The 25,274-nt window shown below is 37.0% G+C and overlaps 1 protein-coding gene across 1 annotated transcript; it reads left to right on the top strand.

The window, feature by feature from the left end:
* The first annotated feature begins 2,406 nt into the window (after positions 1-2,406).
* MLC1 (modulator of VRAC current 1) lies at positions 2,407-24,547 on the top strand. The gene is made up of 12 exons (XM_060777791.2): positions 2,407-2,545; positions 3,197-3,380; positions 6,615-6,704; positions 10,082-10,135; positions 10,222-10,323; positions 12,278-12,379; positions 17,060-17,131; positions 17,224-17,340; positions 18,164-18,220; positions 19,643-19,765; positions 20,403-20,564; positions 22,530-24,547. The coding sequence occupies exons 2-12, from the start codon at positions 3,201-3,203 to the stop codon at positions 22,602-22,604; spliced, it is 1,134 nt and encodes a 377-aa protein (XP_060633774.2). The 5' UTR covers positions 2,407-2,545; positions 3,197-3,200; the 3' UTR covers positions 22,605-24,547.
* Positions 24,548-25,274: the final 727 nt, after the last annotated feature.

Genomic DNA, 25,274 nt, shown 5'->3' with positions numbered 1-25,274 from the left:
CTCCCTTTCCTACTTTGCATTCTAATAGCTTGTGATTAACAAGAAATTTTGTTATTGTATGTGATCGATTTCATTTTGAACATTACCATAGAATCCTTCATTTTCTTCTTCTTCTGCCTTTGTAGTTGGAGCATAAAGTTGAATTAAGGTTATATTGATGGTTTTCCCCTCTGAAGTCTTATTGACATGATGACATGATTTGGTTAGTCTTTGCATTAGGTCCTTTGACTGCTTTTGCTTAATCTCTCTTAATTATAAATACCACCCAATTTCTACTTAGATAATTACACTGTGGTGCTGGAGGAAAATTCAGACCACAAGAAGTCCGTACTCCAGGAAATAAAGCCCAACTGCTCACTGGAGGGAAGGATATTAGAGGCAAAGATGAATTACTTTTGGCCACATAATGAGAAGGCAGGAAAGCTCGGAGAAGACAATGATGCTGGGGAAAATTGAAGGAAAAAGGAAGAGGGACAGACCAAGGACAAGATGGATGAATGGTATCCTTGAAGTGACTGGCTTGACTTTGAAGGAGCTGGAGAAGGCCACGGCTGACAGGAAGTTCTGGCGTGGGGTGGTCCATGAAATCATGAAGAGTCTGAAGCAACTGAACAAATAAATAACAACAATTACACTGTGTAATTATCTGACTCAAAATGTCCCATTTGCTCACTTTAGCTTGCTCACTCCCAAGTATTGCAATGTTTATATGTCTCAGTTCTTGTTTTACAATTTCTAGCTTCCCTTGATTCATTCTTCCCACTTTTCATTTTCCTGAAGTTTCGGACATTCCTTTCGACTCTGAGCACATCAATAGCTGTTGTGTCCAGTTGCTTTATTAGCCTCAGCATTACTCATAAATGTACTCTGCTCTTTTTCAGTAGTTGAATGTTATCCGATTTGGGAATTGCATCTTCTGGCACAATGTCTTGTTTTATTTTGAATTATCTCATCATGGGGGTTCCTGGTAAAATATTTTCAAAAGGACATTTACTATGCCTAGCTCTGTGTAATGCTAACAAGTGTTAGCTATGATGCCACTGCTGTTGCCTCTGAAAAGTCCTTTGCCAATGACGATCACTACTAGTGCTACTACCCAGTAGTTGTTTGGCCCATTTAGTCTGGCTCCTCCTCAAAAGCTTCTCTAACATAGGAGACACTAGCATCAGCACTTCTGCCACCTGCATAGACTCTTGCTTCACAGGAGCGCACATTCTCACTCACTAGCGCCATTGTTGAGTTCACAGTTTGGCTTCATTAAATTTGAAAGACGTCTCAAAATGTATGAACCATTTCACTTATTAGCGGCATATCATTAGGAATGAATGCTTGGATCGTCTTTCCTCTTCTCGGAACAAGAATGAACATAGGGGGTCGAAGTACATTGAAACGTCTGCATTTAGCAACATGGTTGTTTACTTTTAGGTGAAGACCTAATTATCTGCAAAACAATTATAATTCTCAATATGCCAAATATCCCTTTATACTGCCAAGAGTAAAAAAAAAATCAGATGAGTTTCTGTTACGACTGGGTGGTTTTTCAGTGTTGTGCTCCTGAGGTTGTTTTCTCGTAGCAAAGGAAATGCGGAACTGTACAAAAAGCCCATGCCATTGTAGGAGTTGCCAGCCTGCCAGTTATCTCCAGGGTAGATGGCATTCTTTGTTGCTTTGGTTTCCTAATAGGGGAATGAGGTTAAATGAAGCCAAGATGATTGCATGTTGTTGTTTGCTAAACTTTAATTTGTCTTGGTTTTTGATTTGTTTTTGAACTGTCTAATACAAAATATGAAGTAAGAGTGCAGAGTTTATGTAACATCGTTACATGAGGTCACAAACAAAAACAATCTCCTTATATTACTAAGATGGCACTTTCACACCATTTTTAAAGGACTGTATGATTCTTATAAAACTTTAACTCATTTGAAATCAGTGAGATTTATTTCAAAGAGTGTAGTTTAGTATCCCAAGAGCATAATGGGTTGAAAGGTTCACATACAAGTCCCATGGCCTTTTTAAAAATATGATCATATATGTTAACAGTGCTTCTTATTTTGTGGGTTTAATATTGAATAATTTCTTAAGACTAGACAATAATATCATAATTCTATACATTTCAATTCAGGCATGAGTCCCATGGAGTGAAAATACATGTATGAAGGACTACAGGTACATTCACAGGTTGCTGTAATGTATAACAGGATGAAAATGGATATTAAGCTGTGAATTAGGTATTCTAAATATAAAATATATCTGTCAGGTTTTGTTTCTCCTAAGCCAATGATGGAATTAGTATTGTGAGAATATGGTACAGTAGTTTTCTAGTGTGTTCTCCTCATTAAAATTCAGCTGGCATTCCCTGTTCTCTGGCTTAACTGTGGTTTTTGCTGTGCTTTTGTTCCACGTTTGAATAGATCTTGTTGAAAGCCAAAGTGGAAGAGCAAACTTTTCAAAGACAACATGAATCACTAAGCAGTGAGACTATAACAAAGTGTACAGGCAACTCTGCTCACAAAATTATTCAGAGTTAACTATTTCATCATTTAAGGTACGTATGATAGAAGTTAACAACTGGTAAATATATAGCTAGAATAAATAGTTTACTCTAAAACTTGTTGAAAACTTAAAAACTGGCAAGTTGCATTTTGGAACAAACTGTGTTGCCCCTTCATAAAGTTTGTAGTGACTAAAATCTCAGAATGTAATGTATTTTCGGGGATTTTTGCTTTGCCTTTTCGCCACCTTTTTCTATTACACCAAAATGAAAGTTAGGAAATGGCATATTAAAGAACACTTGTTCAGCTATTCATATAGGTTTGGAAGTTGTTGAAAAATTCAGTTATGAATATTTTCTAACCAAATTCATTAGACTGATGCCAGTTCATAAAAATGTCACTTTAATTATTCACTGCTTGCACATTTCAATTAACTGTGCTTGAAATGTATACGTGTCCGGTGGTTTGAAAACAGAGATAACTAAAATTACCTACTTATCTACTTAATATTATCTACCTTAACCCCTTAATTCTAACCACATTATTTGACAATTGTGTTGAAATGTATGCATAGTTAAGTACTTGAGAATATGTACTGTATTGTGTAGCAAAATGAGAAGATAAACATCTAAGGAAATGGAGTATGATATACAATTTACTGGTGATTCCAAACTGAGCAATATGTTTTCCTCTCCTCTTTTAAGAATTATGACCAAGGAAGAATCTTACAGGGAAGAATTTAGCTATGACAGAATGCCAACTTTGGAGCGTGGGAAACAAGAAAATGGGAATTATGTTCCGGATGCTAAATCTAGTGACCTTCAGCTATCAAAAAGATTCCATCCGTGTTTTATTTATAGAGCATGGATCTATTCTTTGTTGATGGGGGTAAGTATGAATTGTTATGGTAGAAAAACTAGGACAGTCTTACAAGGATAAAGGCAGAGAAAAACCTCATTATACCACAGTCAATTGGAAATGTTTGAAATGAATTCTTATAATATTTGAGCTTTATAAAAGTTTGGGTTGAAATTCTTGTGGTGTCAGCACTGCAGCACTATATGTACTTCTTGGAAATATGACCTTCTGTATTCAGTGAGGCATAATCCCTGAAGTATGTGAATCAACCCATTAATTGGTTTTCTTGCTTGTATGTCTCATTGTCTATCTGTCATGCTGTACAAGTTCATATGCTTGACCACAGAGTCATCCAACTTGTGTTATCTAATGGAACCAAAATAAATATCCTAGTAAGGTTTTTGCCTCAATTCATAAGCAACTTGGGTACTTCCCAAATAAACATTTTGGATTTCTTTCCTTTTTTTAGCCCTAGATTGTACATTTATGAACTTATTTGGGTCAAAGCTGATACTTTCAAATCTTGGCTTTTTAAAAATGTGATTTTGGTCCAGTTCAGAGAGAAAGTAGTATGAAACAAATTTTAAGATTGTAGGTGCTGCTAAACTTTTGTGCCCTTCAAATCACAATCAAAACCATCAATATTAAGGTAGATTATGTTACCTAAAAGTTCTAGTTGCATTATACAATTTGTGTGTCTGAGATAACATAGCTCTCTCAAATTCTGTCATGTTTTTCTCATGGGTGTCTGAAAATTATGTAGAATCCCATATTTGAGAGAAATGGTGGTATAAAACAAAACAACTAAGAACTTTCCATTTGCTCTACCAATCTGTCACTGCTGAAGAATAATGTAATCAAGGAAAAGTTGAAAAATGTCCAGATTCTTGGAAATTCATGTTATCTTTTGGAAGCAATTGAGGATCTCATTAGTAACATGCTTCTCTTGTATTTATCATTTAAAGGAATGTAGCCTAAGCAAACATAATAGAGGTTAGGACACTGACTCCACTGATTAGTAAAGTAGATAGTGGTATTCCTAGAGCTAAACCAGGATGCCAGAAGGTCTAATCCTGTGGGCCGCATGCAACCTCTGAAGCCTTCCGAAGTACTCAGATCCTCCAAACGGGTGGTGGGGAGGTGGTCAACTAGGATGACTGCTAGAAATGTTTATTTATTTATCAAATCACAGTGGCAGCAAAAGCAACCTTTTGATACTCAAAATATTTTAAATCGTAATTCGATAAAAGATCATGGCAAAGTTATCAAACATATTTATTTGAGATACATTGCACATTGGAAGCATTGTTTTATATAAAGCTATTTACAACACAACTCATGTAAATACAATTTCATCTTGTGTTAAAATACTGGGGTTTTGTTATGATAATCTATATAAGTTTTTTTAAAAAAAAAATCATGTTGTTGTTCACCACTAAGCAATCTATTATTACCCAGGACCATAACCCAACATTACTCACTGTGCAGACCAAGTACCTTTTCAATTACAGAATTTATTTCTAGGAACAAAATGATACTACCACCACTAGATGCCATTTGCAAGTGTTTTGGATGGGATGGAAATGCCATGGCTCCTGAAGAGAACATTTCCATCAGTGGACTGGCACCTTTATCTTTGAGATTACAGAAAGTTCTGGAAGTGTAGATCTGAAGCTGGTTGATATTCTTGAAGCAATAAACCCCATCATGATATTCTGGCAGAGTGTTGATAGTAGCTTGGATTCAACCCACTCAAAACCCATTCACTCTGTGGCAATGATTCCAGATCATGCTAGAACTGTATGAGCAGCAACTTTATATAAGCCTTAGCAGCTGACTGTTTAATTGATTTCTATTCAGTGTAGAAAAACGTGAATTAAGTTCACTTAATCACAAATGGAATATTTGTCTAGGTAAACAGCTAACGAACTAAAATGACATCTTTGTTATGTTTTTATCTGCAGTCATTGTGCCCTCTTGTCAGTATTTGCCAAGGAAACCATGTGTCTTTCAAGGACTTCCCAATTTTATATTGTCATTTCTAATTTTTCATAAAACTAATAAAGGCTTTCTGATCTTGAGATTAGCTAGAGTCACAACAATTAGATGTATTCATTTTTGGTGAAACTGTTATCATGCTTTACGAAATTCCAAGGTCTGTAATGAATGTGGGCAAGTCAACTAGACATTTTTTGATCCTGGTGTCCCCCCCCCCCCCCCCCTTTCAAATCTCAATAGTTTAGCTATAAACCTGAAAGGGAAAGATTATACTCATTATGTTCCTGGGATTTTTATTAGGTAAAATGGAGAAAGATAAATACTACCAGTACATAAATTTTATCAGTAGTAAAAATGATCAAAAAAGAATGTTATTTCTTTGAATTTTTGGAACTTTTCCTGATTTTTCCTAAAGCCTACTACAATCAGTTCCACAATCTTTTTAAAAATATGTTGCACTTTGTCAGTATTCTTAAATGTGAAAGCCTAATTCTTGCTATTCTTTTGACATTTGTTTGACTATAGTCATTTTGATGAATATAAAGCCAGTCCACTGGTGTTATTTTTGGTCACTGGAGCTTCCATCATAGTTGCCATAAGATAGAGAAGTCACAGCTGAGGTTGCTGATGTGTCCCCCTCCCCCCCTGCCTCCGGGTACCTTATTAGCCAGAAATGCTTGTAAAAAGTTTGGAATGCACCACTGTGTAGCCACAAGATGTAGACACAATGTCTGTCTTTGGTTAAATGTCTCAGTGTGCATGCCAAGAAAGAAGCTTGTTTTCTTTAGTTAGAAAAAAAACCCAGTTGTTCAACATGTGTATGTGTGCCCTTTAAAAAGTTGTAGTTAGCTGTAAGAAAAATATTTCACTATATTTTTCATAAAGTTGTGATAAAAGCAAGGACATCATAAAATACATTTCCTTCTATGAAAATGCAGTCCCAAAGGGAAGAAAATATTTGTTTTTCATAAATTTTCTCACTTTCTCAATGTAATTGGCGATACCTATTTTTCCTTTGTTACATACAAATGCTTTCCAAGTTGTTGTTCAGATCCATTGTTGCCAACTCCTTGCATAATAATTGTCAGGACTTGGAAGTAATGGCATTTTTTCAACCTTCTGTTTTTGATTTCATTATCATCAGTACAGAAAACCCATGATGAAAAGCCCCAATATGTTCTTTAAAAATTCCTGCCAACTTTCACAATTGTTGAGTTGTATAAGTTTTGCCAATATTTTACCTTCTGTGAAATTTCTATGTTTCAGATTTGCATACTTGTTACTTCAGGATTTTCACTTTATTTGGGAAATGTATTTCCATCTGAAATGGATTACTTACGCTGTGCAGCAGGTTCAGTAAGCATTATGTTTTATTCCTGTGAAATAGTTTATATTCATTATGTTTCAAAGGTATTCTTTGGAATTACTTTGGTCATAATTGAACTCTCAACATGTAAATGCTTTCTTTGTGTAATTTTTGCTGTTGATTTTCCATCTATCCATCTGTCGTCTATCTATCTAGTATAATTGGTGGCATTTTCCTAATTAAAGTTGAAGAACGCTTTAGCTAGAGTGAAATTTAACTTACCACCTTATCACATTTGGGGCTTTTGGGCCCTTGCTAAACTTTGAGGACAGGGCCTGCTGAGCGCATCACATGACCCTGGTTTTGCACCATCCCATTGATCCTCAGAGTTGTGGGATGCTACTTCACCAAGGTAAGTAGTGGTTCGGGTAGCTCCAATGGAGTTACCTGCATTTTTCCTCTCCTTTCTCTCATCTGATGTGGGAAAGGGCAACACCGCAATGCATGTTGCCGCCCTTTTAATCATCTGATGGGGACAGGGTGCCAATGCGCCGTGTCCCATTCCCTCCTTGTGATGGGGGAAGGAGGGAGTGCGTGCAAGGCAAGCCCTCCCCTTGTGCCTGCTGTTCTTGTTGCCGATTGCTGGCAAAATGGAACAAGATGGTGGGGGGGGGGGTCCTTAATGTCATCCAGGCAGTAAGCCATCTTAGCAGATAGAAGATGTGGATCCAGAATCACATAATCTAAACTAAATTAATGCCTGTAAGTGGAAATTGCCATTGAGTTCTCTTTCCATTGGTTAGGGCCAAGAGTGATAGTGGAGAAGTGAGAGCTACCACATGTATTCTAGATCCTTGCCCTTCCTGACTGATTAAACAGGCTAGAGGGGGACTGGAAGAGTGGGTGAAGGTAGAGGTCAGTGCCTCCTTAGAACAAGACAAAGTTCCAGCTTGCCTAAAGGCAGCAGTTATGAGACCTATATTTAAAAAGCCATCTCTGAACCCCTCTATAATTGACAACTATTGGCCTCCCTTTTCTTAGCAAGGTCTTGGAGTGTGAGGTGGCCTCATAATTCCAGGGATTTCTTGATGAAACAGATTATTTAGAACTATTTCAACTGGGTTTCAGGCCTGGCTATGGAACAGAGACTTCTTTGGTCGCCTTGATGGATTACCTCTACAGAAAGCTAGACAGGAGGAGTTTGTCACTGTTGGGTCTCCTGGATCTCTCAGCATCTTTCGATACCATTGACCATGGTATCCTTCTGGGTCATCTCACTAGTATGGGACTGGGAGGCACTGTCTTATAGTGGCTCTGGTCCTTCCCGGAAGGCCTGGCTATTCATCTGTGGGGTTCCTCAGGGTTCCATTTTGTTCCCCATTCTGTTTACATATACATGAAACCGCTGGGAGATGTCATTCAGAGTTTTGTAGTACAGTGCCATCTGTATGCAGATGACACCCAACTCTACTACTCCTTTTCATCTAATGTGAAGAAAGCTGTCCTGACCCTAAACCAGTGCCTGTCATCAGTAATGGACTGGATGTGGGTAAACAGGTTGAAACTTAATCCAGACAAAACAGAGGTACTCCTGATAAGTCATAAAGCAGACCAGGGAATAGGGATCCAAACTGTGCTGGACAGGGTCACACTCCCCCTGAAGACACTAGTCATGGCCAGATCTGACCTTTCAAGGAATGGGTGCAAAGGCGCTCCCAGCCACCACAGATACCAAAGCTTCCAGTTTTAATGCTCAGTCCAGGAAGACCCCCAAACTGCAAACCTGTTTGGGGGTCTTCCTGGACTGAGCATTAAAACTGGAAGCTTTGGTATCTGTGGTGGCTGGGAGCGCCTTTGCACCCATTCCTTGAAAGGTCAGATCTGGCCATGGTGGTACATGCCTTAGTTACATCCTGTTTGGATTACTGTAACACGCTCTATGTGGGGTTGCCTCTGAAGAGTGCTCGGAAACTTCAGCTAGTCCAAAGAACTGTATCCAGGTTGCTAACTGGGGTTGGCTACATGGATCAGACAAGCTCCATTTTGCAGAAGCGCCACCGGCTGCCAGTCTGTTACCAGGCACAATTCAAAATGCTAGTTATAATCTTTAATGCCCTGTACCAGGCATCCTCAAACTGTGGCCCTTCGGCTGTTTGAGCCTCCAACTCCCAGAAGCCCTAACGAGCTTGTTCAATTGTCAGGAATTCTGGGAATTAAAGGCCCAAACAGTTTGAGGATGCCTGCCCGTGATGGTTTAGGTCCAGGCTATTTGGCTGACCACATCCCCTTGTACGAATCTGCCTGGGCCCTGAGATCTTCAGAAGAGGCCCTTCTCTTAGTCCCCCCTCCATCTCAAGCTCGGTTGGTGGGAATAAGAGAGTGGGCCTTCTCTGTGGCTACTCCACAACTCTGGAACTCCCAGAATGGAGCCCTCCCTGCTGTCCTTTAGGTGGCAGACTAAAACCTTTTTATTCAGACAGGCTTTTAAAGATGAAGGTGTCTAAGATCTAGTCAGGGCGTGCTGTGGTTTTTAACTGTTTTGATGGATTTTAACTATTTTTTAAAATGCTACTTGTGTTTAATTCTATTTTAATATTTGCATTTTTGTATATTTTAAATTGTATATTAATGCTTTTATATCAAGCGGGTTTGAGTCCACTTTGGGGAGATAAAGTGGGGTATAAATAAATATAATAAATAAAATTAAATATTGATGAGAAAAGATTTACAGGTTCAGAAAGGGATCCAAGGTGCCCAGTTTACCTTGGAATAGTAGTTAAGAAGCATTCTAGAGGCATTTCCTGTTAGTTTTTTATGTTCTACCTGGGAATTGAGACAGAATCAAAGAAACATGCTGGCTCCTGCTTGAAAAGAAAGCAAGGAAAGTACCAAGAGGGGACCAGTTGGGGTCACCTAAAGAACACAAGAGATGTTACTTTATTCTGAATCGAATAATGCAGTTGTCCGTCAGAAAGCCCTTTGCACAATATGTTGGCTATGTCAAGGCATCAGGTTTTATTCTTACAGTGACATGTTATCTTTCTGCTGTTCATAGCAAAACATATTACTTTAAAATATAACGTTTAGGTTCATGAAGTTTCCTTCCTTCATTGCTGAACTTCTAAATTCCCAACCCACATTAATTTTACCAGTTTTATTTTTGTCCATAATCTATACAGTTAGACATTAGTAAAATCATTTATTTCAGTGAGTGTTGTGCTCAATTTTGTACTGAGCTCTGACCCCTCTGGGGTTTTAAAAACTCAATTCTTATATTTTTCTAGAAATATTTTTCATATACTATATACCCTGGAAACTACACAAACAATTGTATAATTTGCTGTGTGCCATATGCTTAGGAAATTGTTATACTCCTGAAATTTTAGTTTTTTAGGGGTTGTCTTAATTTTATTTTATTCTTTCTCAGTGTATTCCCTCAGCAGCTGTGAGTTTTGCCATAGCCAGAAACAAAATCAATGTGGTAAGTACTTTAGGTTGAAATATTTAAATTATCAATATTTTATTGGTTTCATTAAAATAAAACATTATCATTGTTATTATTTACAGATACCTAATTTTCAGATTCTGTTTGTATCCACATTTGCGGTTACAACAACATGCCTAGTTTGGTTTGGATGTAAACTTGTCCTGAATCCTACAGCAATAAATGTGAGTTGAAAGCAACACAAATGTTTAGTTTGCTATTTAATACTGCATTGCTTTTTTATGAAGTATACATAGAATCATTAAACAAGTTAATCAGGTTTAATCAGTCATTGCTGGAGCAATTTCATAATGGATTATTTTTGTTTTTGATATGGATAAGTATAATTTGTGCCTTTATGATAGATCAAGACAAAATTATTTGCACAGCTCTCACTGTGTTAATGGAACTTAAAATAGTTGTAATTAACTTTTCACATTGAGTTGAATTAGTCCTAAGTATGACTAGCTTGTTCTGGGTCTGGGGGCACATCTTGACTAACCGTTTACCAGAAAAGGCACCCGAATCAGCTTCCTGGCAGCCAAACTACGTATGGAGCTGATCCGAGGTAAAGTGAGCAAGGCCACATTAATGCCGTATTGACCTGTATTAACCAAAGCTACAGATTGCTCTGAATTCTACCCCAGTGTTCAGAGCAGCTCACCACTTGGGTCCATGAAAACAGTTGGGAGGGTTTCAAGATGGAACCAGCTGCAATTGTTTACTGTGTTTCTTGGGCTTGGGTGACCCAGGAACACTGGATGACACTTACAATCCCCTACTTTTTTCCTCATTGCAGTGATCTCTAGGTGTGACATAGGTTCTGCTGGTCACTCAATGTCTACAGCTGGGATAATCAGGGAAGGGGTAGGAAGAAGAGAGGTAAATAGGATTCAGTGCCAATCATTGGTCGGGACTACCTCCTGCCTCTGCAGCAGCTAGGGGTGCGTGGTTGTGTAATCCATCCCGGGGCTGATCCAGCATGTGCTACACCAATCATTCTCAAAATAATGGGTCAGTGTAGATTTACCTTATGTCAAAGTTACCGCTTAGCAATCTATCTCCAGATTGGTTCACATATATGTGAAGATCATTTTATTTTTCCGAACCCATCATTTATTTATTTCTTTGCTTGTTTAATAGTCTGTCTTTCTCATGGTATGGTTTCAACAAGGATCCTTTTCATTGTGTTCGAGGAGTCTTTAGAGCCCAACGATTCTTAATCTTCCAAAGTAGAGCCTTCAAACATAGCACATTAAATATAATTTCAACATATAGAATGAAATTTTTCTCTCTGTGTGTGCAATTTCAATGTTTTAAACTGAAGACCCTTTAAACTAATCATTTTTAAATTAATAGTTATGTACTTGGTCATGTCACTTCTGTTTGTTTCAGTACTATGTTTAGTTTATTTTTCTAATATTCAGAGTGAAACGGATGAAAAATATTACTTTCACTACTCAAGATTCAGAGCTTGGGAAATATATATTTTGGACTACAACTCTCACAGCCTGGGTTAATAACTTTTCTGTGCTGTGTTAATAATTCTTCCTCCATAGGCCATTTGTGTAAATATGTGACTGATTTAAATGTAGTTGATTAAAAAATATATCTTCAACATTATAGCCATAAAAAAAGGAACAGAGTTCCATATTGAAAGCTAGTGGGTAAAACTCTGGCCAAGGGGAGGTGCTCTTGTTCCATTTTTCCATTCAGAGGAGCCTGTTGCCCATAGACTTTCTCAGATCATTGCTGGCATGTCTGAATGGGATGCCCTTTTACCTCCCTTCCGAGGCTATACCTATTGATCTACTCGTATTACCTGCCTTCGAATTGCTAGGTAGGGAGAAACTAGGGCCGACAGCTGGGAGCTCACCCCGACTTCCGGCTTAGAAGTGCAAACCTGCAGATTTCTTGCAGCTAGTGGTTTTATATTTCATTTTATATAGCGGTTTTATATTCCAAGTATATATTTCATTTACCGATTGCATGCAATTTTATGAGGTTCCCATTATAGGAGATATAATTGCAAAGAGTGTTTGGATTCACTTCATAAAGCAATGTGACATTGGACTGTTTGATATGCTTTTGTAAATAAATCTGTATTAATCTAATTTATTTCATACATTTTATGCACAGATAAATTTCAACTTGATTCTCCTTATTCTGTTGGAAATTTTCATGGCAACAACTGTAATAATTTCAGCTAGGTCAAATGAGGAATGCTGCAGGAGAAAGAAAGTAAGTTTTCATTTCTTTAATATTTTAAATATAAAATACCCCAGGGATTGATTCAGCATGTATCACGTATCCCTTCTTCTACATAACCTCTGCTTTTTTCATATGGAATTAGGACCTCAGACAGACTTTATCCACTTTAATTGCACATATGAGAGTAACCCGTTCAAAGACTTTATGCTGCTAAATATTGCTCCTTGTGACACATTTCAGTCAGGGAATCTTTAGTTATATACTTAGTGTTTTCCATTTTTATTTCTGTATTTCATTTATATGTATATTACATTTCTGCATACAGACAGATGGCTAATATCAAGCTATATCAAGATCCTCTTTATTTCTTTTCAAATATAATTTCATCTTCAAAAATAACATTAATATTCATGTTATCATATTCTATAAATCTACTATATAACTTGTATATATATAATCTCATATAAAGTCAATGTTTATATGTATTAGGGATGTGCAATTTTTTTGTTAGTCTTCACAAGTCAGATCAATTTTTTAAAATTCGTATTTACGAGGTGATATCCAACACATGGGTGTCATCTGCATCAAAAACTTAAGAATCAAAACTTACTCAATACTTTTCAGTTTAATTTTGTAAACCTTGGAAGCCTCCCTAAGTCAGTTTCATTTTCAGTGCAAGGAAACAAAGTAAAGCCAAAAGGTTGTATTTCCTCTTTAAATTAATAGTGTCTTGCCATTAGGAGAGGTAAGCAGCGAGAAGAAAGCAGAGTTCGCTGGGAAAGAGATCGAGAAAGCACAGAATTCTGGGAAATGTAGTTTGGGAAGGCAAGGAGCCCTATGGCAGAGAATTCCTGTTCTAAACTACATTTTCCAGAATCTGGATGAAACATGGTACACATACTCCTCATGTTCCAACTTAAAATAATTGAGAAGTTTGAACTAAAATCTCACCCTTTTGGGGAAAAGTGAAGGAACAAAGTGGATTGGCTGTAGCTAGGCAAATTGACCCTTCATGAAGTAACTGGAAAAGAAAGGGTAATGGGTGCTGCTAGGTTACATGAGTATGAGAGAAAGGAAGGAAGGAAGGGAGGGAGGGAGGGAGGGAGGGAGGGAGGGAGGGAGGGAGGGAAGGAAGGAAGGAAGGAAGGAAGGAATGGAAGGAACGGAAGGAGGGAGGGAGGGAGGGAGGGAGGGAGGGAGGGAGGGAGAAAGAAGAAAAAGAAAGAAAAAAGATGGGAGGGAGGGGGTGAAAGAATAAGGAGGAAAGGAAGAAAGAGAAAGGAAGGGAAGAGAAGAAAGAAAGGTAAAAGGAAGCGAGAAAATATAAAAAGAAGGGAACAGGAAAGAAAGAAGAGGGAGGAAGATGTATCAGCAAAAGCAAGGGAAGAAGGAAGGAAGGAAGGAAAGAAAGAAAAGAAGAAAAAAAAGAGGAAGAAAGTGTATGAGGGATATGGAGGAAGGAGGGAAAGAGCCACAAAGAAAATGCATAACGGACAACTCTCTCTGTGTGTGTGTGTCTCTCTCTGTGTGTATGTGTGTGTATGTGTGTGTGTGTGTGTGTGTGTGTGTGTGTGTGTGTATATATATATATATATGCATGCTAGTAAGGAAATGTAAATTTTATCTTTATAGTTTACATATGGAGTATTGTCTGTACTTTATGCTAAAAATTCTCTTGCATAGACACAAATGAAATAGTGTCACCTCCAGTTTGTGCTGAAATGACCACAAAGAAACAAAAATGTTCATAGTGCAGCTAGTGTGAAATGAATTTTCCTTTAGTCTTGTAGGATGTTAGGGCTGCAAACATCAGATCATTTACTTTATCGACCCCAAGGTACATTCCCATTCATATGTGAGAAGTCTCTTTTGAAAGTGGAAAGGCTTTTTTCTGATTTAACAAATATTTTGCATGAATAAAAAAGCAGTTAGCAGCATGCTTCTGTTAGAACAAATTGTTTTGTTGCACAATGTTGCAAGATGTAGTCTTGCTCAAAGCTTACTAGTACAACGCATTACACAATCTCATATGCAGAGTCTTACACAATGTTACAAGGTACCCTCTTGCTCCAACTTCTTGACATTAAGTCTCCCACTAGTTCTTGGGCAACATTTTGGAGAAGATTGCCATCACCAGAATTTCATTCAGCAGTGTACCTCTGGATATAGCTACCTAGCAATGCATAGAAAAGGCTATGTGTTTCAGAATGAAGGGGTGACATTAAAAGGACTTTTTGGTGTGTGTGTGTGTATGTGTATGTATATATATATATATATATATATATATATATATATATATATACACACACACACACACACACACACATACATACATACATACATATATACTAGCCATCCCCTGCCACGCGTTGCTATGGCCCAGTCTGTGCATATGTATTTTGTGTGTATATGTGTGTGTATATATTTGTGTATATGTATATATGTGTGGTTGCATATATATGTGTGCGTGTGTGTATGTGTGTGGGTTTGTGCATGCGTTGTAATAATTTATGTTTTTTGGCTTTTTTAGTCCCTTCTGCTGTATATTTCAGTGTTTTTGTGAGTGATGGTCACTCGTTGGCCTGATAGGGGTATTGTGTCCAAATTTGGTGTCAGTTCATCCAGTGGTTTTTGAGTTATGCTAATCCCACAAATGAACATAACATTTTTATTCATATAGTAGATGGTCACTCATTGGCCTGATAGGTGTATTGTGTCCAAACTTGACGTCAATTCATCCAGTGGTTTTTGAGTTATGTTAATACCACAAACGAATATTACATTTATATACATATACATGTGTGTGTGTGTGTGTGTGGGTGCTTGTCTCTTTCTGTGTGCTTACAGGTAAACCCCAAGTTATGAGGAAGATTATGTAGGTTTGTTCTTAAGCTGAATTTGTATGCAAATTGAAACAGGTACATTTTTAAGTTTAACTCCATCTGTATATGTGTGTATTAATTTTTGATAGAATAGGGAAGAGTTAACAGCCCTGTGGTGCTTGTTTTGCTGTCTGTGCCCCTTTTAATAAGATTTTACCTCACTTCCTGTCAGGCCCGTAGCCAGGATTTCGTTTCGGGGGGGGGGGGGGGGCTAAAAAAATTTCAGGGCGGGGGTTTCGGGGGGGGGGGCTGAGTTTCGGGGGGGGGCTGAGTCTGAGTGAAAGAGGGTCTAGCCTAGCAAACCTTTTGTATCATTACCCGAATACCCCCATGCATATGGGATATATTGAGTATGGTGATCAGATCATGATATCAATAAACATAACAGTTTAAATAATGCACCAGTAAGGCCTTTTCGCGAACCACCATGAGAATTTCGGGGGGGGGGGGGGGGGCTGAAGCCCCCCGAGCCCCCCCCCCCCCCCCCCCGGCTACATGCCTGCTTCCTGTCCCTGTGAGAATTGGATTTTGGAAAATTTGGCTTGTTGTGGAAACAGAGATTGGAGATAAAGCTTCAGTGGAGACACCTTTTCTCCATGATAACTCTTTCAGGAGCGATTTTCCCCTCTGAGGGGTAGACTTGAAAAGCCTGATCTGGCCAAAGTGGTCCACGCCTTGGTTACATCTCGGATGGATTGCTGCAACATACTCTATGTGGGATTGCCTGTGAGGACAGCTCAGAAGCTGCACTTAATGCAAAGAGCAGCTGCCAGACTTCTAACAGGAAATGATTACAGGGAGCACACTACTCCCTTGTTAAAGCAGCTCCACTGGCTAGCTGTGTGTTTCCAGGCTTAATTTGAAGTGCAGGTAATTACCTATAGAGTCCTAAATGGTTTGGGTCCAGCCTATTTTCATGACCACGTCTCCCTCATTGAACCTACTCAGGCCTTACGGTCCACCAGGGAGGCCCGTCTCACTGTCCTACCATCCTGACAGGTGATGTTGGTGGGTACGAGGGAAAGGGCCTTTTTGGTTGTGGCCCCCTGACTCTGAAACACTTCTCAAAGAGATCAGATTGTCCCCCACTCCAATGTCTTTTAGAAAACAACTAGAAACATGTACGTGGAAGCAGGCCTTCGATGATAGTTCACTAAAACTTAAGTGATGGAGGCTTTTAAATTGATTCCAATACCAACTGGATTTTAATTGGTTATTAATAAGAGCTTATTTTTGCCTCTTGTGTATAAAATGTTTTATTCCAGCACATAATGTTATACTTATTGTGATGTTTAGATGTTATAATTTAATATGCTCATGGATGCTTTTTCTGTACTACAATTTGTTGATTTGTGTTGCTTTGATTGTGTATTGTATATTGTATTTTCGTTGTAAGCTGTCCTGAGTCCCTTTTGGGAGAGCGGGTGGGTTACAAATAATAATAATAATAATAATAATAATAATAATAATAATAATAATAACAACAACAACAATAATACTGCTCTCACTTCTTGTTGTCTCACCCCCATTCTTAACTAGGAGTTGTTAGCAGATCAGATGTTTGTAATTTGGGGACTGCCTGTACAATATGTGTGTGTATGCATAGATGATGATAAGTAATGCACATTTTAGTACTATATAAGATGAAGGGGTTTGATCACACAAAGAATATATACTACATATGTTCTATAAGTTTATATGTGAACATCCCCATTTCTGAATGCAGTCACAGAAATATAGTTATTTCCATCCAAAGTGAGCTTCTATGGACCAAATACTAATGGCTGGCATGACATTACTTTTATTATTTTTTTCCTTGTCCTTTTAGTCATCTATATATGATAGTACCAGCACATTGAACAATATCAGCTTTCCAACACGTATCTTAAAATCCTATTCGGTAAGAAATCTTTGTTTCATTAGTTACTGTAAATCTACTATGATTTGGTTATTATATCTAACTGCCAAATACATTTACTATTTTTAAAAAAGGTAATTGAAGTGATTATTGGAATTTCTTCTGTGTTTGGCGGAATAATCGCTTTGAATATGGATGTGCTAGTTTCCGGCCCATATCTTTCAGTAACTTTCTTTTGGATCTTAGTGGCGGTAAGTATTGTGTGACCAAACATCTTTTTTATAGAATAGTACAGTCATTTCAATTTAATATCTCCCCCCCCCCCTCTCTATAATCATTGAAATATACCTATGCAGCATTACAGCAGTGTTTCTCAAACTGTGGTCCTCCAGGTGTTTTGGACTTCAGCTCCCAGAAATCCCAACCAGCTTACCAGCTGATAGGAATTGTGGAAGCTGAAGTCCAAAACATCTGGAGGACCACAGTTTGAGGAACTCTGCATTAGAGGATAAAGACTGGGCATTTCCATAGTTGTTTATGTGTTATGTAGAAATATTATTATGTATTATCAATGATGTCTATATACCTTCCAGTAGCACTGCTGTCTACAAATAGCATATTCTGGAGTCACTGTTGTATCCCCTTGTATAGGAATCTTATAAAAAGGACCCAGGTATATTTCCTACCTGCTCTATTGTATTCAAAACTCTGGATTTACAAAACAGTGTAATTTTATAAGAATAAAGCACTGTGGATAAAAGAGTAAAAAATCAAATGCATAACATTAGCATGTAAAATATATTAAATTGTAATGGTAAACATTCCGTTGTTCAAAGAAAAGCTAAGTTAATATCTCCACATAAAGGCTGTAGGAATATACATTTTCCTAGCAGTGGTATTTCTCATTAGATCAAGAATTAATTTTCAAGGATACATGTATGAGAGTGTTTTGTAAATCAACTATATGTAAACAAAGTGTACAAAAGATAGATGAACTGTAGGCACTCTGTGCAAAATTAGACTCTATTTTAGTTTCTGGATATGAATATTTTCTCAAAACGGGTTTTTTTCTAGTGTTTCCCCAGTGCCATTGCAAGCCATGTAGCTGCTGAGTATCCAAGTAAATGCTTGGTAAGTATGTCATTAAGATGTTCTGTTCTTAATAACACTTGAGGAGCCTGACGTCATTGTGGTTTGTTTGTTTTTTGAGGTTATAATGAAAATAAGTCCTAGAGGTCTTAGTGAAGGCAAAATAATAACCAGGCTGATCTCTTAATTCCACTAAAATTGATAAGAAAAAAAGAGCGGGGAGAGAGGGAGATAATTTTGCCACACATTCTAGGAAGGTGTCAAGGTGTCATAATGGAGCTGTCATTGTGTTTATATTGATCTCACAGGCCTCTTCCATACAGCTGAATAAAATCCCACATTATCTGCTTTGAACTGGAATATATGGCAGTGTGGACTCAGATAATCCAGTTCGAATCAGATATTGTGGATTATCTGCTTTGATATTCTGGGTTATATGGCTGTGTGGAAGAGTCCACAGTGATCACCAAAAGGGTTTTGTTTTTGTTTTTTTGTTTTTTGCAGTTATTAATGCTTGGAAACCCTATTTAATCAGATATAATAGTGAGACAAATAGCACTGTATTCCTGCTTCAAAAATATTTCCGTTGTCATTTGTTTACTATGGGATTTATTTCTTCTGTTCCCTTCCATTGAGACTGTTACTGCCTATTGCAATATTACAAAGTTCATAAAAATATTCTCTATTGACATCTACTCACAAAAATATCAAATTTCATGTTTTTTTAATTCTCATCTACTTTTTGTATAGAATTATATAGCTCCCTATTGATCTTTCAGTTTTATGTCATGATGCAGGTTGAAGTAGGGAAAGTGTTTAACAATGCAATTCCAGGGCCCTTTCACACAGCCCTATGACCAAGAATATCAAGGCAGAAAATCCCACAATTTTTTCTTTGAACTGGGTTATTTGAGTCCACACTGACTTATATTCCAGTTCAAAGCAGATAATATGGGATTTTATTCAGCTGTGTGGAAGTGGCACCGGTTTGCTCAGAACTAAATCTGAGAATTTCAATGTAGATGACTCTGTTGTCAGATATGGCCCCACTCTTGGTATATCTAGATTTTACTCTCCTTTGTTTTTACTTTCTACAGGCTTCCCTTATAAAACCATTGTTCATATAGAAGTCATTATGCATTATTTTAAGTTAAGCTTCTAATCTGCTTGAATATTTAAAATGGCTTGGGTACTCTGAATATTTACTTAATAATATATACTTAATAATAAATTATTACTAATGTCAAAGCTAAAATATTCATCATTGTGAACTTCTAGTATGTCATATTTAGTGTTGTTTTCTCCATAGGGTAAGATTAAAGTTAGATTTGTTTCCCATGAATAATATATTTCAATCTTCATTTCCACAACCTTTTAAAGATTCAAAAATCTGTGTACCTTTTGTTGTTTAACAGTGTGCCTCTTGATCATCTAATGTATATCACAATTGTATCTTGAATTTAGGTAGAAGTACTGATTGCCATAAGCAGTGTTACGTCACCATTATTATTCACAGCTTCAGGATATTTGTCCTTCAGTATAATGCGCACTGTTGACATCTTTAAAAACTACCCACCAACAGTTACAGTATGTATTATTTTTAAGTTATGGGGAGGAGGGGGTATGACCACAATGTTCAGTAAAATGCAATATCAAAGAGGCAAAGGGAAGGCTGAATTGTATGTATTTACGAAATAAGCAACTCGTTTTGGACTATATGTCTGTAGTTTAACACAAAATCTTTAAGAACATGATAGAAGCCAAGTCAAAGCTAGTGAATGTGTATTGTATTTTGGCTGTGGTGCCACTTGTGCAACCTCTAATTCCTGGGATGTTTTAGAGATGTTTATCAGGTGATTGGAATCAATTTATGTTTCAACAGTGAAAATATTTGCTTGCCAATTTGCATACTGCTAAAGACGTCAGTTTTCAGGAAAATATTTTTATTCACATTGTAAAACATGACAAGTTTCTTCTTGTAAGTTGTGGCAATCAAATGTGCTAGTACTTCTGGTTACAGATGTCCAAAATAAATTTCTCAACCACTTAAAAAAAAGGATTGAAAATGCAGCACATTTGTATCCTTTGTGTGTCTTGCACTACTGTTACTGTTTAGACCTATTTGTTGTTAATTGCTATCAAGTTTACTTTGACTTATGGTGGTCCCATGAATGAGAGACCTGGGTGTACCTAAAATCCTTTTTACGTTTGCACTGTTTTTCAGCAATCGTATGATGTGTTACTCCTACTTCTAATGCTGATGCTGTTAATTCAAGCTTTCCTGACTACTGGAACTGTTATACTGTGTGTAAGCTTCAAAGCAAAAATGCAGATGCGTGATTCATTGTGGGCTCTGCCACAAAAACAAGGGTACAAAACAGCAGAGGTAAATTACAATTTATGTTTCAAAATGTGTCCAAATATGATATATTTCTGATCATTTGTTTATGCATGTGTCCATTAAGGATGGAAAAAAATCTAAAATGTTTTTTAAAATAGCTGAAAAGCATGTTTCTCAAGTGTTGAGAGACCTCGAGAAGAAGAATCTATGACTGATGAGAATTTTTGCACTTCAGGACTTAATTCTGCACAAAATTCCCAGCTTTTATATGTACAGAAAACAATATTTCCCTGTTCAGAAAATGTTGCAGTTTTGCATTTACTGTGCACAAAATTTGCATTTTTTTGTGCAGAAACCATTTTTAGCACAGGATGTGGCATTTTTTTTTGCATGGAACATAAGAAAGCAAAATTAAAGAAACCACATACATGCAGATTTTGTGTAGAATAAATCCCAATGTGTGAACAGTCTGAAAAAACCTCCACGGATTAGGACTTATTCTGCACAAAATTTGCACGTGGTTATTTTTCTTATGGTTGGAAGAAAATATCTAAAATTGCCATTGTTTCTTTACTGAAGAATTACTATCCTAATGTGTGTGAACGCATCTTGATGAACAGGAAACGTGATAAATAAATACTTTTAATGGTTCATAATCATTTAGGTCTCAATGCCTTTGCTATAATTCTTTAAAATATGGGAGACACAATTCTTTATATTACAAGTAAATGTGATAGTGAAAGATTACGCTAAAGTCTACTCATGGGTAGATCTAAACCATCCAGACCAAGGCACCTAACTGGAATCTGAAGGCAGCATACTTTCAAAGGAAAGTGGAAATACCTCAATATTGATCTCCATTTTGATGTGTATTGCCTTTTTCTTCTAAATTCATTTTAAAGGGTGGGCTTCTCTATAGGATACATCTCCCAGATTAATCTTTTATAGATCTGTTTGAATTTGGATCTACTACATCTGGTATATATGTATAACCAGGAGTAATTGGTACTATATTCCATTGTATCCTTTTTTCTCTCTATCTCAGTGTTTCCCAACCTTTTTTTTTTTTTACCTGGGACAACTTTGACCAGGAACCACTCTCCAACATTCTTACCAAAAGGGTTACAAATCAGTTTTTGGTCAACTTTAGATTCAGTTTGGTTAATTGGGGTGCTGATTCGGAAAATTGCATTGGACAGACCATAGCAGCTCTAGTTTCTGATTCAGAACATATGCCATCCAGTCGCCACCATCTGCTTGCCCACAGAAAACCATATTTAATAATCTAGTGCTGACGTGGTAGTAATTTTTCATGGGTAGTAAGCTTCTCCCCTCCCAACATCCCCTTTGCCTTGGCACTATAAGAAGGATTTGCGACACCAGTTGCTCTTGTTGCCACATGGTTTCGAGGCAACGGTGTAGTAATGGTAAGGCCGCGGACCATATTTTCGTTCTTGTGGACGACTGGTGGTTCACAGTCCATAGGTTGGGAACCATCTTCTCTCTCTATTTTGCCTCCTTCTAACAGTGTCTGAATTCATATTATAAATTATATCAGACAGGAACACTTTTCTATAAACTACTATCTACCCTGAGGCAGACATTTAAATAATTATTCATGGATGTTTAGATCAATGTATTGGAGTGGAAACACAGTAAGTTACATCAGGCAGGAACACCTTTATTTATTTATTTATTTATTTCGTACATTTGTACCCTGTCCTTCTCACTCCTGGAGGAGGATTCAGGGCGGCTTTACAACAAGCACTCATTTGAGTGCTAACCACAGTCATAGAAACATTTAAAACAGATCATTAAAATACATTAAATTAAAAACATTTGATTGAAATCACGCTAGTTTAAAAACCATTGCCATCCTTTTTGTAAACTATTATCACTCATTAAGTCAATGCATTGGAGTGAAATCCTTTGTAAATTAGATCTGTAAAGGTGTACATAAATTACCACCATCTTATCTAACATTGATGCATTTATCCATTTCTATTTTAGATTTCCAGTAACAGCATGAAAGATTTTGACAAAGAGAAGGCTTGGAAAGCTGTTGTAGTGCAGATGGCACAGTAATCTGGACTTGAGATTTGTGAACCAAGAAAAGTTTTGCATGAGGAATGCTAATACCTGCTTTTGCAATCACTGTGGACACAATCACAGAGCAATTTATTTCATAGCGGTTATAAAATAACAGGATACCAGCAGTAAGCAACTGTATCTTACTTTTAAAGTAATGCAGCTTGTTACCGTAGAATGTATATCGGATTGCAGTTTATTAAAATTGTAATATTTTATTAGTAACTGTGCTATGGTTAATTAGAAATTAAGACCATCTGAACAGTAAAATATACATGGTTATATTGTAGGTCTTGATTATCTTTATACAGTAGACTCTCAGCTAACCAGCACTCATGGGGATTGGTAGATGCCGGATAAATGTAATTTTTGTGGGGTTTTTTTAGAGTTACTATTAAAAATAGGCCTAACTAATACTATATCCTATCCTATATCCTATCCTATCCTATACTATGAACTTTGTATCGACTAGATATTAATATTGAAATACAGTAATTAAAAGCAAATAAAGACAAACTTAATATAATTGTTTTACTGTTTGAGTTAAAGGACAGTTATGGATATTTGAGTTAAAGGGCAGTTATGGATATGAGATAATGACTTGGTTTTCATCTGTTTGATTGAGTGATATCTATATTAATTGCTCATATGTTTAGATTGTTTTATATTGTGATGAGATGTGTTTTATTGTTTATCTGTGTAGCATTAAAGTTTTGCTGGATTTGTAAGCCGCCTTGAGTCCCATCAGAGGTCAAGAAAAATGGGGTAGAAATGAAGTCAATTAATTAATTAATTAATTAACTTTTGCCTATTGCTTGAGTTCTGGTTAACTGAGAGTCTACTGTATTAATATAATTGCCAGGATTCAGTTGATGCAATTGTTTAACCCTGATCCAGTTGAATAAAAAAAAAACTTGTATGAGTGACTTCGGTGGTCTTTCCTGATACTGTGGGAATCCCAAAATATTTTAGGGTCGTTCATGTTTGTGGGCGCAGAATAAAGCACGTTTCAGAATGTCCAAACATTCACATGAGATGAAGCCTTTGTTTTTAATAGCTGTTTGCTCTAATTCTTTTTGCAAAAATGTAATCAGTATAAGGTATCTGTGTTCAAAGTTATTTCTGTTTTAAAACAATTGCTACCTTGCTTTAACATCCCTCCCCATAGTAAATAAACATAAACCCTGAAGGAACATGGTTTTATGTTTTTATTTGCAGGAACTGCCTTCTCCCACTTCTTCCCAATAATGTTGTATTTATCTTCTCCTCCTCCATCTAGAACACATCAACATTAGGACATCTGAGCAAATACACTTACTGTTAATGGGTAGCCAAAGGATTTGTTTTTAGGAAGGTCTGTCCCACCTAGGGAATCTAGAATACTAAGACTGCTCTGGCTACAGAGTAATTGATTGCATATTTTCAACTTCATTTGTAAGATACTCTTCTATCTTGTAGGATGGTAGGTTATTTATGTAAATGATGAAGTTTCAGAAAACAGTTGTCTTGCAGTATCTTTCTGCTTAGACAGGAGAAAGACCACATTTCATTCAAGCACATTTTTTTCTCAATTTTTTCCAGTTTTTGAGTTCTTCAATGGCAAAATGCAATTGATTTGTTTGGATATTTTTTTCATCTGGATTTGAATTTTTTAAAAAAAATGTATGATCCATGTGGCTGAAAAATGGCTTTGTTGTTTATAACACTGAAGGTTCCTGTGTTATAAAGTACCTAATGTGCATGTCTACTTCTTCATGGGTTTTTCTACAAAAAATTGACTGAGGGACTAAAATATCTGGGTGAGGGGTAAGCAGATTTGCATAGTTACAGTGTATGTATCATTACTGATGCTTTATGCCTTTCTTTTTATAGAAGATGTAAAGTTCTTAAGGATTTCTTATTACTTTTATATAAAATAAAAGCTTTTTATCACAAAACAAGTTTGAGTGTTGATTGATGTTGATATACAAAATGAGCATTTTTTTCTGATAGGGTGTCTTGCAAGGAATCTGAACATCGTGTAACATGGGGGGAGTTGTCTTCTTGGAGGGATTGTCATCTATTGATGGAAGGGTGTTTCAGAGTCGAAGAATAGCCACACAAAGTTCTCTCCCGTTTCCATCAAACTTCCCTTTAAGGGGCTCAGACCACAAGAATGCCCCGCTCTGCATATCTTAAAGTTTTCACGGGGTTGTACAAAGAGACACAGGATGCTTCCATACATGCACATAATGCAGTTCTGACCAGCATAAAACAGGAGTGTTTTCAACCGTTTCTCTCTTTTAAATCAGTGACTTTGTATTAACACCAATCAGATGACAACACTAAACAAGCTTGCTCTTGCCACAGCTCCCAGAATGCACAGGGTTACCTGCCCACAAAGGTCACAATGGTAGTTAGGGAGCATGGCTAGATAGGTCTTTGTTAGTGAAGGATTAAAGGAGGAGTTTAAAGTGCCACCAAGTAGAGGAGCTCTGTTGCTCACAGGAGGCTAAATCTGGTATTTGGAAGTAAAAGGTCAAGAATGCCAACACTGTCCAGGTGAGCTGTTCTAAAATTATCCATCCAATGTTTGACTTGTCCAGTTACAACACAAATACTTCATACTGGGGGCAGGTGATCAGGGGAAAAAGAAAGGAGATGGACTTGGCAGACTTGAAGGAAGGA

This window comes from Anolis sagrei, chromosome 5 (assembly GCF_037176765.1).
Source record: "Anolis sagrei isolate rAnoSag1 chromosome 5, rAnoSag1.mat, whole genome shotgun sequence".
Taxonomy (NCBI): domain Eukaryota; kingdom Metazoa; phylum Chordata; class Lepidosauria; order Squamata; family Dactyloidae; genus Anolis; species Anolis sagrei.
Note: the sequence above shows the minus strand (reverse complement) of the source record. Positions and strands in the feature narration are given on the sequence as shown.